The sequence below is a fragment of the Triturus cristatus genome, chromosome 5_1, assembly GCF_964204655.1.
Source record: "Triturus cristatus chromosome 5_1, aTriCri1.1, whole genome shotgun sequence".
Lineage (NCBI taxonomy): Eukaryota > Metazoa > Chordata > Amphibia > Caudata > Salamandridae > Triturus > Triturus cristatus.
This window is the reverse complement of record NC_140587.1, coordinates 257,532,062-257,551,852: the sequence shown is the minus strand read 5'-3', so window position 1 is coordinate 257,551,852 and position 19,791 is coordinate 257,532,062. Positions and strand designations below refer to the sequence as shown.

The following is a 19,791-nucleotide window of genomic DNA, read 5'->3' as shown; positions in this document are numbered from 1 at the left end:
CCCAAAACCTAGATTGGGATTTACCATGCCAGGCAAGGCCACCTTGCGTAGCTTGGTAGATTTGGAGTAACGCAAGGGAGCGCAAGTTGCTGCCTTGCATTACTCTGCATGGAGGGAGCGTTACATAGGTGGAGCGTGGGTGTTCCAACACATCTACCCATGTATTCTGCAGCATTCCTAGATTTACCAATACTGGTAACCCTGGGAATGCATCAGAATTGTACGCCTTCCCACCAGAGCCGCAGCACGGAGAAATATCTTTATTTGTCCTCGTTGTTTCCTTTCTATGTTTGCTGCATTCCTCTAGGGATTGATTTGGTGCAGCTAGGTATCCCTCCCTGCACAAAAACAATCCTGCCTTTAACGCAGGCACCCGTGCTGTATGGCGCAAGAGTGCCTGCGCTGGTGCTAGGCTGCAGATTGTGAATCAGCACAGGCAGAGGACCAGAATGTGCCCTACATTGATAGATATGGTGCATTCCTGCCCGCTCCCTTTCACGCAGCGCAGCAAGTTGTCCTGCTGCGTTGCGCTGAATTAAAGAATGTTGAATCTGGCGCCAGGTTTGAATCATGGGACAAGATCAACATCCTTTCAATCTGGGCATATCAGCTAATCTCCCAGTGCCTAAAAACACGAGCACTGTAATCTGGTTCTCTCATACAGTTCCTCTGGGCCAAGTGTGTGCTAATTAAAACTGAAAAAATACTGTGGTAGAATTCTTCAGTGTTGAAGTCTATGGATGTGCAACATCACTGCTGTGCCAGTGATTAGGTATGATATGCTTTAGCAACTGTGCTTGCGAATTTTGGCGCTTATTCTACAGATTGCTCATGGGAGGGAAGCAAGAATGGTCAGAATTCCTAGGGAAAGGGCGGATGTTGCCCACATATACTATGACCTCATTTGTACCAGCGTTAAACATCAGCTTGTTATGGTATTTCTGTGAGAACATGTCCTTCAGACTATGACCGAACAGAGTTTAGTTGCTACATTTTTATTAAAAAGATCTGTGTATCCTTTTCGTGTCTAAGGTCGTTACAAATCAGCAGAGGATTTTGATCAGATGGAAAATGTAAATATTTCAAAGAGTGGATTAGGGCATCGTTCCTCTTCTCCACAGTATACACAATGGTATATACTCAGTTGTTTCCATACTGCTCAGAAGACATCATGTCCCATACAAATCTGTGCTTAACCGACTGATGACAATTGAAAACAATGAAACATCCCATTACAAGATCTGGTAGATGGGGCAACCTGAGACTGGTGTATTAGTTTGTTGACATTAGCTTTTTGGCAAAATCTCCTCCATTATCCCTCTCTGAAGGCTTACCTGTCACAATATGTCAGACCCTAACTCTTCAAAATGTTCTTATTTCAAACAGATCTGTCATTCAGCAGCTCTGAGTCCATTGCAACGTCAGCATTTATTGCTTCGCACGGGACTGTCTTTGGAAAATCCCAAGCTGTCCAGATGGGTTCCGAATGGAAGAGTATCCGTCAGTTCCTGGGCATCCCATACGCTGCGGCTCCAACTGCTGAGAAGCGATTCCGCTCTCCCGAGCCCTACAATTGGACGGAATCCTGGAATGCGACTGCTCCTCGGTGAGACAGCCACAGGGTACCACTTGCATACTCCAGGTTGTGGATGGAGCTGCGTGTTGTCACCAAGTGAGATGCTCTAGGGCTTCAGAGATTGTATCTCCTGCTTTCACGACTTTAGCAAAATAACTAGTTAGTGAACTAGATAGATAGAATTGAGTACCCACAATAGTAGGATTCACAGATATTATAACATATAGGTGATTCCGTGGTCTTTTTATCATCATATGTTTGGTTTCCGTATATTGGATGAGTGTTAAACCCCGCTATCAAATCACTGGAGTCATTAATCCTCCTTCCTTTTCTATTTATTTAATTTTATTTACATTTCAGTCTATTTATCTTCGTTTTTTACTATGTTTTATGAACTCTCCTCTCCTCTCCTGTGCTCTCCTGTGCTCTCCTCTCCCATCCCATCCCATCTCCTCTCCTATGACGCTTCCCATCCCATCCCACTCCCAATCTTGCTCCCTATTAAAAAAAAATGTTTTGGCATTTCTTTATTGTTTTTTTATTTATTATAAGGGCCCAACAACTGCACTCTGCTACTGAGACACTGAGACCCTCCTTGGTAGCTATAGCACTCTTATAAATATGAGCCACGCTGATAATGCATTAATGATCGACCTCACTGGAAATCAAAATTAGCCTGGCAAAAATGTTCTAGCCAGCCCTACGCTACAGGATCCCGTAACTAGAATGGGAGTATGGGAGCATGTTTAGGCATGGTTAAGTCAAGCAGGTCTGCAGGGGGCTGCTGGGAGAGCAGCCCCCTGTGGACCATTGGCACAGACTGGCAGAACAGCCAGCTTGTCCCTGCATATGCACAGGATTTCACTGTGTCTGTGGTTTTGCTACTTGTATGTTTAAATGTGCACTCTTCACCCTGGTCTCTGAGGGCCCGAACATCACAGACTTGCCGCACCCCTCTGGGCGTCTTTAGGAGCCACCCGAATAAATCAACATGGTCTGCAGAGTATTTTGTATTATGGCGCACAGTGTCTGCACAAAGCACTCTTTTATAGTATGGCATCTGGCGCCTTTTGGGATAAGTGAAGGATGAAGAGTAGAAGCAAAGATGTGCTGGACGAAGATGTAGTTGGAAGGGATAAGAAGTACTCAATGTAGGTGCATGAGAGAGGGGCAGTGCTTAATTTGAGCCTGTGGGTTCGGGTGCTCAGTACCTGCACTTAATTGCCAGCAATGGTGCCTGTAACAGTCTGCCATAGGGTGGCGCTGTTTGGTTAATGTAGCGATGACCACAACAACAGTTATTTCAATATACATTACAAATTACTATCATGCCGCCCAAGCCATTCTTATAGCTTTGGGGGCATGAAATAGTCTGAATTGTTACACTTGTAGGAGTCTGATGGTTAGTAGTTGTGTTGTTACTGTCACTGGCAGCCCTGGCAGGAGCAATATTTGGTGCAAGCTGCAGTGGCCTCTCGACAAGAGCCCTGTACTTACTTTTCTTTTTACAAATCAAGCACTTGAGAGGGGCCTTGGTTTGAGAATCACATCACTTTTAGTATAGTAAACATGTACCCATCTTTATTATCCAACACCCTTTTAATAGATTCTTACCTTTGCTTAGGGGTCATAAGTCAGAAAAGAATTAACTTCATTGCTAACTGCACTGGTAGCCACCAACCCTTTATTCTGCTGATTAAGTATCTGTACATGTATTGTATTTCCAAATAGGCGATCTGATAATAAATACAGTGTTAAACCACAGAAGCCTTGTCCACACCTACATTTATCACACAGTCCTTTGTAAAATGCACATCTAAGTTTCGTCATAATCACATTTTATGACACATTTTTTATAACTTACATAATGTCTTTATATTTCAGGATATTTTTCTTTTTTATTAAAAGTAATAACATATAGACAGTTTTGTGAATGTTACTCATAATTGATTTAGCAATAGAATTTGAAAGTGTTTAATTGCAATACTATGCACTAAATAGTCAAACATTATCGGCGCTCTTTTCCTGTTGGTGTCTTGTGTAGCAGTGTATCATGGCAGCAATATAATTATTTTATTTAAATGAATTAAAAACTAACAAATAAATAAACAGAAACAGGGTTATGTAGTCCGGTTCACTTAGCCATATGGTACAAATTTGACATTTTCAGAGAATTACTGTTGGAAATTGAGTTATTGGTTTGGAGGGGGGGGGGGAGTATTCCCAGGTCGCCAGGATAGACATCTAAGTACTAGGGGGCATATTCACAACAAAAGTGGAGGAGCGCAGGTTAACTCCAAAATAGCTAACACCGCGCTCTGTCACTCTAAAACCAATAATAAGGTACACCCCTGCGATTCTCCCTGTGCTGGTGCTAACTTCAGCTGCCTAGCACCAACAAAGGCACCCTTGCACCATGGTTCTTGTGTTGAGGGAATGATTGTTCATGTGCAGGATGGTGTTTTGGTGTTTCGATGTATGCTGCAGAATATGCAAACATTAGGGAAATTAAACTTTACTCTTGGTTTGGCCAATTTAAGACCAGGTTTTCACTGGTCTTAATTTTGGCGCTGACCCATATTCACGCCACCTTTGTAAATATGGAGCAGGATCAAAATCAATGCATGTTGCAGCGAAACGCCCACCACAGCACCCATTACCCACCCCTTTCACTCTAAGCATAGCATGAAAGGGTGCCTTATAAGGCTGCCTTATAAATAAGGCAAAGCCTGTATCGCCACAGGAATGACTTTAAAAGTGATGTTCCCGTGGTGATAGGGACTTGTAAATATGCACCTAGATTTCTCTCCAGACCGAAATCTCTCAAAGTTTCCTGCAGTTTCCACCCACAATTTACCGGATGGATCATCTTCAGAAAATAAAACCTTTCTGCCTTTTGTGTCCCTGCAGCAATGGACAGGACAGGAGGCTAGCAAAATGACTTGTGGAGGGCAGGTCCAGTCTCTAGGAGCCAACTGAGATCAGAAATCCTTCAATCATCGTTTCCAGAAGTCAAGTAGATTCTTCTTTCTTCTTCAGAGGTTCTTCCAGGTCAAGGTCAAGACATGGTGATTAGTTGCCATTCTTATCCTCTGTTCTAGCCAGTGATTTGGTTATTCACCATACCCATTCTTAGCAGAATTCCACCAAAATTCAGCCTCATTTATTCAAGCATCTTACCTTAATGTAATCTTCTCATTGCTCTTTGTTTTGGATTCCCCTATCAATCTTTCCCTGGGAGGAGCCTGGTCCCCTCCAGGTCCATCTCTCTGTAAGTGGGAAAGACCCCCCACCCCTCCCAGTGTTAGAACAGAGTTCTGTCCACTTTGACCAGAGGCAAATGCCTGTGAGACACCTGGACCTGAATAGGTTTCTGTAACTTGGGTTCCCATTTGCTAGCTCCCCTCAAAAAAGCAGGCTGCTATGGCAGTCCTATCGGTTGTCATCTGTTATTAAACCCACTCAAAGACTCATCCCTGCTAAGCAATTAATTGTTTACACAACAAAACCTTCCTGCTCTTGGAAGTGGCTGTGCTGTGCTTCAGGAGCCCAGTAGTTCAGGACTAATTGGGATGCTAATTACAGATGCAGGGAGAAAAGAAGGCCGATGGGACTGGTTTATTACAGTTTATCTTCAGGCAGCTCAAATCACTTTGCTAAAAACACTTTCCCAATGCCATCATCAAAATCTATTTTAACCACTGAATTTGATTTTTTAGCAAAAAGTGAAAAATACCTTTTAAGCAAGTTTTAAAATATTTTCTTAGGCTGAGCTGTAAATTACAATGTTTATTTAAATGAGACCTGTTCATGAAAATTTACCTGGAAATACACATTGAAAGACCATTTTTGGCAACTTTACATTATTGAGACACGCTTTCCTTTAATAGTTAGTATCATTTCCTTTCACTTTAGCCCTCTGCGTCTTAAGAGTGACATATCAAGTTTGTGAAAGTATGTTTTATACAGTGTAAAGCACTTTATTTAGCCGTGCTTCACTGCACTGGTTTTAAAATTGTAGTCTAGTCTGGGAACAATGGTGTTTTGTATAGCCATATATTTTGCCCATACATGTGGGTAATTGAAATATACACCAAAGGCTACCATAGTCCAATTTTAAAGTATATTTTTAGGGGAAAAGGGCACGTGTTATCACATTTAATGGTAGTGTCATAGCACACAGATTTCTAATCCTAGCAAAACCAACAGGAACAAGCATTAACAAAGCTAAAATGTCTGGTCTTGGCATTGTGGTACAATGTTTACTTTTTGTTTAACTCAGCATATGCCACAAAAATAAAGAGAAAAGAAAACGGAGCCACATAAATGTGGCCCCCATGTGCGTACAATAACATTGTTACATAAAACAATGATTAGAGAGTTTTTTTTAAGCTGTGCCATGCATTTTACCATTAATTTTTATGAAGGTGAAGAGAAGACATAATCGGTCAACAAAACACTCACATTGCAGTCTGCTACAATGTCATAATGTCTTAAAAATCAATTATAACAACAGCCTTTAAAAGGACACATGAAGTAAATCAGCATAAATCTGGGGCACACATTTTTAAAACTAATAAGCAAAAAAAAAAGAGCTTTGGGCCACATATGCAAAACTTCGGAATTGCGATTTCCTAATTACCATCCTTAGTGGATGGAAATTAGGAAATCGGCATTCGTAATGTAAAACTTAAAATATTTCAAAAGCAATTCCTACTGGGTTGCAAATCGACCTACCTCGTTAATATTAATGAGGTAGGTCGCAATTTGCGACCCAATAGGAATAGCAGCCATCACAGAGATGGTGGCCTGCTGCGGTCAGCAGACAACCATGTCTGTGATTGCTTTTAAATAAGGCAATATATTTTTTTTAATGCAGCTCGTTTTCCTTAAAAAAAAATAGGATAGGTTTAAAAAAAAAAATGAAAAGTGTTCTTTTCATTTTTTAGGAGTAGGCAGTGATCCGTGAGCCCACTGCCTGCTCCTAAAAAATGTTTTACCAACCATTCTCAAAGGGGAAAGGTTCCCTTGGGACACCTTTCCATTTGCGAATGGATTACCACCCTTTTTCAAATGGCGGTAATTTGCAAAGGTTTTGATACCACGTTGTGGTCGCAAAAAATTCACACATACCACTGCGATTCGGTGTTAGGAAGGACTCCCTGAACACGCAACTTCCAAATAACGACTTGCAAAACCTCAAATGTGATTCGGTAACTAGTAACCGAATCGCTATTTGGGCTTTGTAGATGCCAAAAAGCATTGTTGCTGTCGCAAAGGGCCCGATTCAGCGAATCAGGCGATTTGCGACAATAGAAAATGGTTCTTACATGTGGCCCTTTGTGACTGAAGAGAAAAGAACTCCTTTAAAGCGAATGTGAACAATGTGCAAGAGCTTTATTCAGTCACTTAATTTGAAGGGAGCCAATGGGTAAAGAGTGATGACCCATTGCCCCACGCGGTCTGCTTTGGTGGGTAAACAGAATTTAAATGACAATTTAACAGACCCGTGGATGAAGCCTACTTTCCAAAAGTCCCTCTATGTTTGTAGATTATGGGCCATATATATCATTCAAAATTGCGATCGCAAACTCCGAAATTCGCAGAATTTTGGCGTTTGCGATCGCAATTTTGCTAAGTGAGATGTATGAAAGGAAAACATCCTCGCAAAATAAGGAATTGCATTTAAGGAACCTCAAATTGCGATTCCTTAAATGCAATGCAAGAGGCCCAGAAAAAGTGCAATTTGGCCTCAAGGAATCGCAAATTACCACCAACTTCAAGTTGGTGGTAATTTGCGATTTCTTTGAAAAATGCCCTTAGGGCATGTATGTGTGCCACATGTGCACACATGTACATTTCAGGGGTGCAACAGGGTGTCCTTTTGACACCCTGGCACCCTTGAAATTGCATTCTCAATTTGCGATTCTCTAATTGAGAATCGCAAATTGAGAATGTCTTCCCTTTCATTCCTATGGGCCTCTAGGCCCATAGGAATGTAGGATTCGCAAAATTATTTGCAAATCCTACATACATAGCATTTTGCGATTCTCAAATAGCGATTCTCTAAAAATTGCAAAACCAAAGTTTCATACATATGGCACTATGTATGACCTTTGTGGTAAACAATAGTCGGCTGAGATACCTTAAGCTGCTTCAATGGCCAAACCTAAAAAGGTGGGACAATACTAAAATTATTTCACTCCTTACAGTTACTCTGATGACAAAAACATTGTGGCCATAAAATATTGAAAAATCTTCTTAATCCCCATTTTGATTGTACTACAATAGCATTATGACATTGGTGAGATCAAATTAACTAGGGCACATTTTGAAAACTATACAAAGAGATGAGAGAGGCACAAGGTTTAACTGGGGTATGACAGAAACATGCTGATTACATCAAAGTGACCTCCTGAAGTAATGTCTTGGTAAGTGTTCTTTTGAGTAAGTATGGTTGAATTCCTTTACATCAACTGATGTTCTTATAAATATTCTTCAGCAGCATTCATAACACAGCCAACGGGATCTGTTTCATAAATTGAGACTTGTTCTTCACAGCCCATAGTGCTAGGGCTCTGAATCTCTACATGGTCCACTGAGTAGGTGGGCTGTTTTGTTATTACCACAAGACAACATCCGGGATGTTAAGAATAGAGATTCTGTGTCCTCTGGTTAGCTAAATGTTGGGTATATTCGAGTTCAGGTCTTCCAATAATGTCTATACTGCATGTTGTACAAAAATGTGTAAATGTACCTATTGTCATACAAATATGGGACACATATAACTGTTTACGACTTGACTAAACATTAATGAGGGCAGCAGTCTCCAACTATTTTTCAGTATATGTGAAATCTTTTCCTTTGTGTTTATTCTTCCACTCACTACCCTTTTCTAAAAATATAAATATTTATTTTGCCGATGAGCACCTTTCTTTGGCCTTGTCTCAGCCCATAGCCTCTAATAGTTGGAAAATGCATTTCTTTTTTCACCATGCGTATTCCTATTAGGAATTTTAATGTCTCTTATATTTCTAACCCTTCCTTCCTACAGAATACAAATGTTGATTATTGAATCTTGGCAATAGCCCAGTGAGCTATGCACAAAATATACTGTTCTGTGATCTGCACAGTACACGCCCTTTGCAGCAGGCATCTTAACTCCCTGAGCTACCTTAGATGAATTAAAACGGCCACTAGACAAAACTCCGATCTCTCTCCAGCAGGTACATTAATTACCAGAGTTATCTTGACACTTTTATTGTTGCCTGAAAATTACTGGGTATACACGGAACTCTGCAGCAGATGTTTTCAAAACTGTTGCACTGCTACAAAAACAGCCCCCAGTAACAAACAGCAGCGGTAGGGGCTTAACACAGGCCGCCGCATCCCACGCGGTGCGGGGAGGGCCAAGCTCCAGGGGGCCCCCTCAGCACAATGCCCCGGCCCGGGAGCTCCTGGTTGAGCCCCGAGGGGGCCCCTCCACATACCTTGCAGGGGGGCCCCCTCAAGTTTCGTTACGCCACTGAGCAGCGGCTCCTCTGTTACGGCAGAGGAGCGTCATCCCACTGCCTCAGCCAGCAGATAAAAACATGTCAAATAAAATGATAATAAAGCAGTTTTATGATCATTTCATTTTACAGGACGGGGCCACAGCCAGAGCGGAGTCTTGAGGGCGGGGCCATCCTCTGACAGCAGCAATAGGACTGGTGGGCACAGGATACCGCAAGTGTGCATGACGATTTGGCTATCTGACGTAGGAGAGCCCCACCGTCATGCGCACTTCGATATCTGCAGGCAATTGGATTAAGATACAGCAGGCCCAGGCTCCGATCGCCAGAAACAGGCTCCCAGTCCCCCTGGGACGTAAAACCAGCCAGATCCTCCAATCCCAGTGCTGCTCTCATGCTGAGCAATAGCATTTCCAGCATAAGAGCAGCGTCTGGATTGGCCCTGGGGAGTCTGTGCGCCTGTGATCAGGAGCATAGGAGCACCAAGGTGGCAGGTACGTTTTCTTTTTAATTTATCTTTTATTGCCCCTCGCGCTGCCTCGCCACTTTTCCCTGCTGGCTGACGCCACTGGTAACAAAACCGTCCCCTCACACTTCCAGCCTCCCGGGGAACGCCAGATGCCCGGTGCAGGTAGTCCAGCCTTGTCTTTGTTAGCCCTCCATAAACCCCTTTCTTTTTACTCATAACGAATCCAGATTGATTACCCCCCCAATCATTCTGCTCTTTGGTGTCAGTAAAACTCTCAGTCTTTTCTCTTTTTCTCAGAGTCCCTCGGGCTCTCTGAACCCCATATTCATGGAGCACATGCAATAGTTCACTTGGGGTCTCAACAGTCTGATGTCAGAATGGACAAATATTTAAAATATACGGTGAACAAACGTATGTTTGACAAATACATTTTCTTTCTTTTCTAGACAGAAATACACTTTTCGATTAAGATTGTGTATCAGGATGCACTCTGAGTTTTTAACATTTTTAACAATGGTGTGGTCATTGAATGTATTTCAGTTCGTTGAATCCTTAAAGATGCTGTGGGCGCGCCTTTCATTCTCAGGGACCAGATGAAAAGGGGTTTGGCAACCAGCTGCAGCTCTGAGGCATTTATTCCTTGATGTCCTTTTTTTCTTTCTTGTCCCATATCTTTCGTCTAATCTTTTGTCTATTAAAATACCTTGTGTCAAATTAAGTGATGTGAGACGGGGATTGCTAAGTAAGGGTGTGTCTTATATGGCAGCCAGGATGTATATCACACACGTCAGTGCCCCTTATGCCAGACACAATGTCTAGTGTTGCACTCAGGATGTGTGATATACCTGCCAGATCTGTTATAACACCTGGATGCTAAGGTCAGCCACAATGGTTCATCCGCCTCCCTGACGCCACACACACCCCTGCACACGGCTGCAAGCCTCATCACAAACCTGAAGAACGCTGACGACATTCCAACCCTGAAGGAAGTATACTGCTCCACCTTTAGCCCACATTATCTTTAAGAACCGCTGCCAGGAACAACAGTCTTGAATACCTGGCGACGTAAATCACCCACTCTAACGCACAGGAGCGCTCCAATGGCCAGAACATGCCCAGCGTGGAAATAAAATGAAGAAAAGAAACTCAGAATGTGGACCATCTCCAGCTAGGCTTCTAGGATCTGGAACAGTGTTCCCATCTTTACCAACAACTTTAGAGCTGCTCCTTCTGTCCTGCTGTTCAGAGTGACGGTTTCAGAGCAGGGACATCTTAAGGATTTTTGGGGCCCCAGGCAAGACATACTTTGGGGCCCCCTGTTCAGGACAACTTTCCCTTTATTGACCATTTACAGCTAATTCAAGCCCTCATGGTTCCAAACAATATGGAACAGGGCCACACAGAAAATAAAAGTGCTAAAGCATGTGTTTATTACATGTCCTGAAAGAGCACTTTTCCCCAATTACTATATGTTGACAGGGATCTTACTTACAGTGTATTTCACTCACTGCCTGCATCACCTTCCACCAGATAAGAAGTACATTAAATGCACAGGTCAGTCAGCAATGAGGTGCCTGCGCCCAGTGGGGTGCCCAGGTCTCCTGGTTGCGCCAGGAGAGGTAGAAAGAGAGGCAAATAGATGGACAGAGAAAAGAGTAAATTAGAGAGCGATAGAAGAAGACAGATTGCAAAAGAGGGGTAAACAAGCTAAGGTGAGACAGAGATGAAAGAGCAACAGATAGGTGACTTAAAGGAATACTAGCTTGAAAAATAGAGTGGTGAGGTAGGGACAGGTAGAGAGAGAGACACGGTCAGAGGCACAGGTAGTGAATTTGAAATAGAGAAAGAGTAAAAAGAGTCGTCTTACTATGTCAGTCACTTTCCCAAGAGGGAGCCTTGAAAATTTGGTGCCGTTGGACTGTTGCCTACTTTGGCCATGTCCTAAAACATCTCTGTTTCAGAGTGATCAAGCTCCCTGTACAATGAGAACCAATCTTTACCCCTATATTGCGAATGATCAATAGTCAATTCTCAGGTCATATGCCGCCTGTCCAGCACTTGATTGCTTTTCAGCTGGGTTCACGATGTGCGAATACCTATACATACAACAGCGGTACTAGAATTTCTCAAACTTAATCTAAGTCAGCCAGAATCCAAGTTAAATTCGCCTTATGAAGTTAAGTCATCCAGAGCCCTGTTTGAGTCATTCAAGACCTTATTTATATCAGACACATTTTCAGTTGGTAGATAGGATATATGTTAAGTGTTCCAGGACCTCGTTACGTATGCTTGGAGCTCAGTTAATTCACCGTAAACATCAGCCAAGTCAGCCAATATCACAATAATATCAGTCAGAATGTCAGGCTAGTCAGGCTTAATCTCACTTACTGGATCTGGAATCTACATTATCCCAGCTAGTATGTCTGTTAGTACATGCTGATAAGCCTGGCTATTCTTCTGTCAATCAAGATTCCAGTAACGACAACCAGAGGAGGGACAATACATAAGACTGCCACACTGTGCAGTGGGTTTGAGCAGCCTCATGAATCATGAGTAAGTCGACGCAGGGCAGATCACTGCCTCACCTTACTCTGAGCCGCAGAGGTGTTCCATGGGCATTGAATTGCGTTTTACCCACGCAACACCCATGGATTTTGATGCTGTCCCAGATTTAAAAAGTGATGTAAACCTAGGGAAGCTTCAAATTCATACGCCTCTCGATGTGAGGTGTAACAAGGAGAATATGTCTATTTCTCTTCATTTTTTCCTCTTTTCGGGTGTGCTGCATTGAGCAGCACACATAGAATGAGGAAAACACCTGATAGAATTGTGTTTGTGGAATAAGGCGTTCGTTCCCGCACAAAAACAATCCTGCCTGCATCGGAGGCACCCTTGCACCATGGTGCAAGAGTGCATGCGTTCGTGATAGGCTTCCAAAACGGCGCCAGCCAGGGAGAAAGGACAGGAAGGCAACGTATTGCTTAAACACTGTGCATTCTCTGCACTGCAACGACACCAAAATGGCATAAATATTGGCCTTAGTGTATGTAATGTATCTACTGTTAAATCTGAGAGATGAGTACCCTGGTTCTGGGCTACTGTGTTGGACAATGTTGTATTGATCTTACTATGGCAATGCCACAGCCTAGAGAGACATATGTTTTTTTCTAGCTAAAGCAATATGCTATTTGCAAACCTTTTACTATTATTCTGAACGTGTTAATTCATAGTGATATGCTAGACATGGTAGGAGGATCTGTAAATGCTAAAAAACTTTTAGACTTCTTGGCATCAGTAAACCGTACGTTCCTCATTCTGTGCTTAACATATTTCTGTAACATTTAGGTGCGAATGGTTTATCGTATGCTCCTTTAAGAATTAAATACATTGAGTAACAAAATTCCATAAACGTGGAAAAGGACACTGAATGAGCAACATGCTTTTTTAGATTGAAATAGTCAGGGTGCAGAGAAATTGTTCTTGAATGAACACTGTGTTCAAGTGGGAACACAATAATAATAGTAGTAGAAGAAGAAACACTTGTTTTTATACAGCATTTCATTTCTAGTTGCTGTAAATCACTTTATTATAATTCAGTGTATTGGTAGTATTAACTGCTAAAGTTATTGTAATTGAAAGAGAAGGATAGTGCTACAATGAGCGGCGAGGGCTTTATTGAGCACCAGTGCAATGCACGTACCAGAAAAGTGAGATGTTTCTGCCTAACAATAGTCAAACACTCGAGCATCCACATTTGGATACTACTTCCATCTCGAGAAAGAAATTATGCATGAACAGATTGAGGAGCACAGACCAAGGATGGATCCTTTTAGCACCGACTTATCCTTTTCCCTGAAAAGAACTCCATTATTTAACACTTTTTGTTGTCAATGTCTCAATAATTACTGAACCAACGTCGCTCTTATGACTTAGGTATTGAACCTCATTGTGAGACTATTGACTTTATCTCATTTGAAGCATTTACTGAAGTCTAACTAGATCATACAAGTCTCTTTATGTGCTATGGATCTTGAGATCCATTCATTTCAAGGTATTTAAATTGTCCTTTCAAGGACTGGATTCAGTGTAGGTCTTTTGAGTGCTTTTCTTGATTGTCTGATAATCGTTGCCATGGTGTCACACTTGGGAAAGTTGTCTAGTGTACCTTTAAGATGGTCCCAGTTATGGGGAAAAACACTGTTGACGTATATATGCCAGGGGTCAAACTCCCCCTGACCTCCAGCAATTCAGCTGCAATAGGCAGAAATAAAGGACAAAAAAAGAGAACAAGTGAGCAATGAACACAACAAGACACAGGTAAAGAAATGCATTGAGATGCATCTTCCCCTCAGGACTGCTTCCTTTATGTGTGATTCAAACAAACAAAAAGTGACATCACAACAACGATTCCTACTTCATCTTGGATTGGGAATTCCCCATAGACTTCTCTCTCGATAAGTCACCATCTTGGGAATGGTAGTTCATAGGCTTGACCACGCCTCTTCCATTAAAATCATGGAATCGGCTAAACATGTGAAGAATGCCAAGTTTGAGATCCTTTGCTCATTGCCAGAATCTGCAACTGTACCACCTCACATGGCAGCAAATGCCTCCAGCTGATTTTGGAGTATGCCGCAATCACAGAACCATCAGTGCGGCCAAGACCATCAGTACTCCTAGCTACGTACTGGGTATGGCATCCAAGAACACTGTCAGAGTGTGTGCATCCCACACACAGTCCTCCTCTGACTGAGGTCAACCCCTGGTCAGCTCAGGGAGCAGACTTGACATATTCCTTCAAAGGAACTTCAGAAATATCCCCAATATCAATCATCAATCCAATGGAACAACTCCTATTTTTAGCTGTGAAGCAAATCATTTTTGGTGTACTAATACCCCTACTTCCTCGACAGCAGCTTACATCCCTGGATCCCATCTCGTTGCACCGCCTTGTCCAGTTTAACATTCATAAAACTGAGCATGATTTCCTCTCCTACTCCACACTTGGCCTGCATGCCCAGACGCCCCTCTGCGTTGAGCAGCCATATTGAGGACTCTGCTCTTTTTCCCTCTGGCAGCCATGGAGGTCTGGGAAGCAGGATCCCAGCTCTCCTTGGTAGGTATGGAGTTACAAGTGACTGTTTCATTGATAGTCTGTGTTTCTGTTCCTGCCTCCTCCAGGAATCATTGAAGAACAGTAGTCAGTGAAGAATGTCATCCTGATAAAATCAGGCTGACAAAATTACATTTCAGTGAAGAGTCATAATAACGAGATACCTTTTCCATGGAAATCCAATGATCTTCATGGAAACATTATAAAGGACTGGGTTTCGGATGCTGGATCTGGTTTGGTTTAAGTACATATAAAAGAAAAATGTGCATTTTCAAATAAATGAGGACCTGCAAGTGTGAAACCCCTTTAGGGGTTGCCATAGGGCAGGTTATTGGCCTCCAATGTTTGTGGTTGAGGTGTTTTGCCACGCTGGCCCGGGTCCTGTCCAACTATGGCTCTGCATACTGGGCTAAGTATAGCCCTTTCCACATTTGACTCTCTGGATAGCAAGGGTGAGCAGTCACAGGGTTTTCCGGGAGGTAGTGTGGGGTGCACTAACCAACAGAAATGATAACTTCAGTGTTCTTCCCAGTGACTGTCTTCTTAGAAAATAAGTACTTTTTAATCTCACAGCAGTACTGAAAACTTAAATAATTAAATCCTTTACACAGCGTAGTGATCCTTGTCACATCTCTCTTGTGGCACTTCAGCCTTAATTTCCCTCCATGCTAACTCTCACCTGGATTACCTGGGAAGAAACAGTCCCCAACAATTTTTGGTAGAAGCATGAATAATGTTGAGGTGCACCCTTTATGCCACATAAGTCAAAAGTGTAGCTCAAGTTTTAACCCTGGTGGTATACCAGGTAGGAATTCAGCTCCTTAGTCGTTAGACTAGAGCACATTTGACAGCATTTGATGACTTCATCAGACCAACACAAAGGGAGGTCCACGGTATCCGGATTAGTCCTGTGTCAAACAGTGGTCCTGTTACTACTGTACAAGCACTTGATCCGCAACTGCAGTCACATCCTGGCCAGTGACATCATTGAGGTAGATGCAGCCATGACTGGGCTGATAGACACCACAAAATGTGTGCCTCCTCCCAGACTGATGCAAACACCAAAGCAGTTGACTTTCCGACTGAGTAAATGTGAACATCAAGGCACTGCCAACCCCAATTGTGCCAATGCACATACCAAGGCAACTGTAGCCTGACCAGGCTGATGTCAACACCAGTGCACTAGCAGTCTTGACAAGGCTGATGTACAGAGGCAAAAAGACTTTCACTGTTGTCGCTGGGAACTGCGGAGAACTGTGAGATCCTCTGCAGCAAGGGTCACCCCTGACTTCACTCGCAGCCAGTCCCCTTTCTATGGGTGTTCGTCCAATCAAGAACACACTGGACTTCTCTTGCTGGACAGTCTCTCCTCCTACAAGGCCAGGCAGATGTCTTCCTTTTCTCAGCAGGCAAGCATGGACTTCAGGTGATGGCCCCTGATAGACTGGCCTTCAGACAGACACCATCCATGGGCACACATCAATCCTTCCAGTACTCTACAGAGTACTCCTGTCCTTGGTCATGAAGAACTTAAAACTGGAATCAAGTGGGGTGGTCTAAGCCCCATCATTATGCTCATTTTCTAGATAGGGAATGTGGATCCCCTGGCTCAAACCTGAACTTGAGTCTGCTTCTTAGGCTGCTCTCTGAAACACAGTCTTTGTGTGAAGTGATGCTTCTTACAGCCGGTAGCACAAATTGAACCATCTCAACATTGACACAATGAAGTATGAGGATTCTGTGCCTCAGTCTCTCTGAAGCAGTAATTAGGGATAGACAAAAGGGCAGAACTGAGCCAGAAACATCCTCATCTTGACCACCAGAAACTACAGCCCCACCCTTAAACCCTACCATCCACCAAATGGCGGTACTCACGAAGAACTATTCAGCTGCCCCTTTGCTAGCAGAGTGTTCCTCACTTCAGTGTCTGAATCCCCACCCTCCAGCAACTGGGTTACAGGCAATACACTTCCATTGTCTGGGAAAGCTGTCCTAGTCCTCTAGGTTGTGTCATGCTAAATCATGGGTATCCCAAATGGATCCCACTGGTTTCAGTACTCGGACTCGTGCACACACAAAAAGCCCTACTATTGCATGTGTCACATGAACTCAAAAATGTATTAGTTTGACAATAGTGAGCTAAGGTCTGGAATACGTGTCCATGTGAAAGATATAGTGATCTGTCATCCAGTGCCTAATAGAAAAAAGTGAAAGATTTGGAGAAATAAATGATTACCATAAACTGAAGCATTAGCGAAGGTCCATGTTTTGAACCTTAGGTGAGGAACCACATGCGCAAAGAGTATGCCCTGTCCTCAGCATGGTTGAGTCCAAGACAATGAGGTGTAGATTTCCTAAAAACTCACTCAGTGCAGCACAGTTGCTAAAGTAACTAAAGTTGCTGGGCTGCATTGGTTGAGAGGCAAGAGAGTAGGACTGCACCATATCTACTTAGACATGACAATGTCATGCTCCTTCCCTTGTGCCGCTCACAGTCAGGCTTCCTAGCACCACACACATTCACATATTTGCAGTGTCTGTATAATACCTAGAATAGATTTTATTGTGGAAAGGTAGCCTTCCAGTACAAAAGATTAGACCTAAAAAACTTTATTATTTTTTACCACTTTGGATGTGTGCTGTACAGTGTTGCGCACATACTAATTCTGAAAGCTTTAGAGAAATAAATAATTTCTCCTTTTTAAAATTAGCCTCAAAGAGACATTATTATTTTACAGAAAACCTTGTCTGCTGTTGTTAGAAGACAAGACACGGCTTAAAAATCCATGGGTAGTAGCATGGGAACGCACATGTACTGCTCATGGAACGCCACCTTCATGCAAAGTAATTCACAGCAGCGGAAAGCACTTATTTATATTACTCTCAGACATCTTTCCAGTGCAAAACAAGTTTTGCTCTGGAAATAAATTCCCAAATAAACATTTTACAAAAGTTTGCGTCACTTTGTGCTGGAAACCTGGTGCAAAATGTCAGTAAATCTGTCCCTCATTATATTCAGAAAGCTCCTGGACCAAATGAAAGGAGAGCCATACTACAAAAAAAACAAGGCCAGATATAGGGCCTGTAGTTTCTGTCTTATGAGGTGACAGTAGGCAAGACGGCCTGACTCTGGTGGCCCTTGCTTGCCAGGACTTGCAATGTTTCTATGAATCTGACTTTGCCATGTCTATGACACGGAGACGCTTGCCGTCTAGTGCCATACTTTGAACAAACCAATAAAAGTAGTAGAGTGACAAGAAGTATCATTCAACCCTGGTGACATCACAGAACATGGCATTAAACAACATTTCTTCTCAATAAATATGTATACATAAATCCATATATACATATATATATTAGTTTAACAATTATTATTGGAAAATTCAATGCTAGTGTATAATTCGACACTGGTAGGCAACAGTCTCAGCTAGCCACCTACAACATTTAGTGACAGCCAATGTCATTCTTTCAGTATTGCTCGACTGGTTACATCAAAGGACTGGAAAACATCTTCATGGATTGGGCGTTGAAACATATGAGCATTATTCAATTAATCTAAATAATGCCCCTTGCCACAGGTCCTGTGCCTTCGTATGAATACAAACTGTATCGTATACAGTGACAACAATTGCACTGAAAGCAACCATTGGTTCTTCAGCCTGTTTTCTAATATGCATATTTATTGCTGCTTTTTTTTCAGAGCCACGTGTTGGCAACCAGGCGATGGAAAGGCTCAATATTCATCTGTTAGTGAAGATTGTTTATACTTGAATATCTACGCCCCTACCGCAGTAAGTTCTGAATTTTTGAAAACGTTGTCTTTGCATATCCGTGTATGAATCTAAATTCACACATAATGTTGGTCATGAAGCCTCATAAGTCAGCTTCTCTTCCTTTGGTCTCTCTCCATCAATGCATTCGCACGTCCCTATGGCATGGGATAGACTCTTCTAAAGGTGGGTGCTGTTCTAAGAACTTACGACTCTGATAAGAGGAGGAGCAAGACTCTGCTACGCCTGTGTTCAGAGTCTGTTTGACCTTCACTCAACAGAGTCCTCACATCTTCTAGCAGAGGGTGTCTGCCACTTTTGTGACCACGAGATTGATGTGGTACGGAATCCTCGTAAGTGCTATTCACCTATAGACACTCATGGCATATTTCATTGTAAAGGCATGCGTGGTAAAGGCATATGCGTGGTTAAGACTTGGTTAAGACTGCATGAGTGGTAATGGTATGCGTGGTTCTGTCACACAACCTACATGCCTTAACAATGCATATTTCTTTGGAAAGGAATGTGTGGTAAAGGCATATGTGTGGTTAAGACTTGCGTGGTTAAGACCACTTTGAACCGGCATGTATGGTGATGGCATAAGTGGTTTTGTCACACAACCCTCTGTGTCAGTGTAATTTATACTGCTTGAAGTTGTCCTCTTAGCCAATCATCTCCAGGGATTTTTATGAATGAGGATAGTATGGACCTGTTCACCAAAGGATTACTGCAGTCTCTGTGCAAAGAGGCACAAACATTTGTCTCACGTTTGGGTGTTTGCCTGTGGATATTCCCCTATAATTGACAGAAATAAGAAAGCAGTCAGATTCTTGAAGATGAGATCATCATGTTTAATTGCCAGGGGACAAGAATTTCCCAGCACCCGGCGCAGGTAAAAGTGATACCGACGAGGCGAGTCCAGAACATCACGAGAGGAATATCAAGTGCTCAAGATCATGACCAGAATATTGAGGATCAAAGTATGTATAGATGTTCTGTTCCTAACTCCACAGCTACATGCCTTGATGATGTATGTATTTTCTGGGTACATAGATGTGGAGTTACGAATAACAAAAGTATACCTCCCTCTGTGCACTTATTGCCGTGATATTTTGTCACAATGTTGTGACCGCCCGATATTCTTTTCACGGTCATCCAGACCACAACCAATATTGGGACGCAGTATGGCACAGACTCACAGCACGATTCAAAAAACGTATTTGTGCACCACAGCAAACTGCAGGTGTGCACAGAGCAGTATTTGTGAGGGGAAGACCCCAGTTCTAATTCACATTAACAGAAATGGTGCAACTTGGCTCTGGTACATGGGATTTGCTCACAAAGAAATTCTG

At 42.6% G+C, this 19,791-nt stretch overlaps 1 protein-coding gene across 1 annotated transcript in view; it reads left to right on the top strand.

The window, feature by feature from the left end:
• TG (thyroglobulin) overlaps positions 1 to 19,791 on the top strand; it is a 660,241-nt gene that overhangs the window by 364,914 nt on the left and 275,536 nt on the right. Inside the window, exons 38-39 of the mRNA XM_085604890.1 lie at positions 1,387 to 1,606; positions 18,370 to 18,460. Of these exons, the coding sequence (XP_085461016.1) occupies positions 1,387 to 1,606; positions 18,370 to 18,460 (311 nt within the window). The remainder of the gene's footprint in view (positions 1 to 1,386; positions 1,607 to 18,369; positions 18,461 to 19,791) is intronic.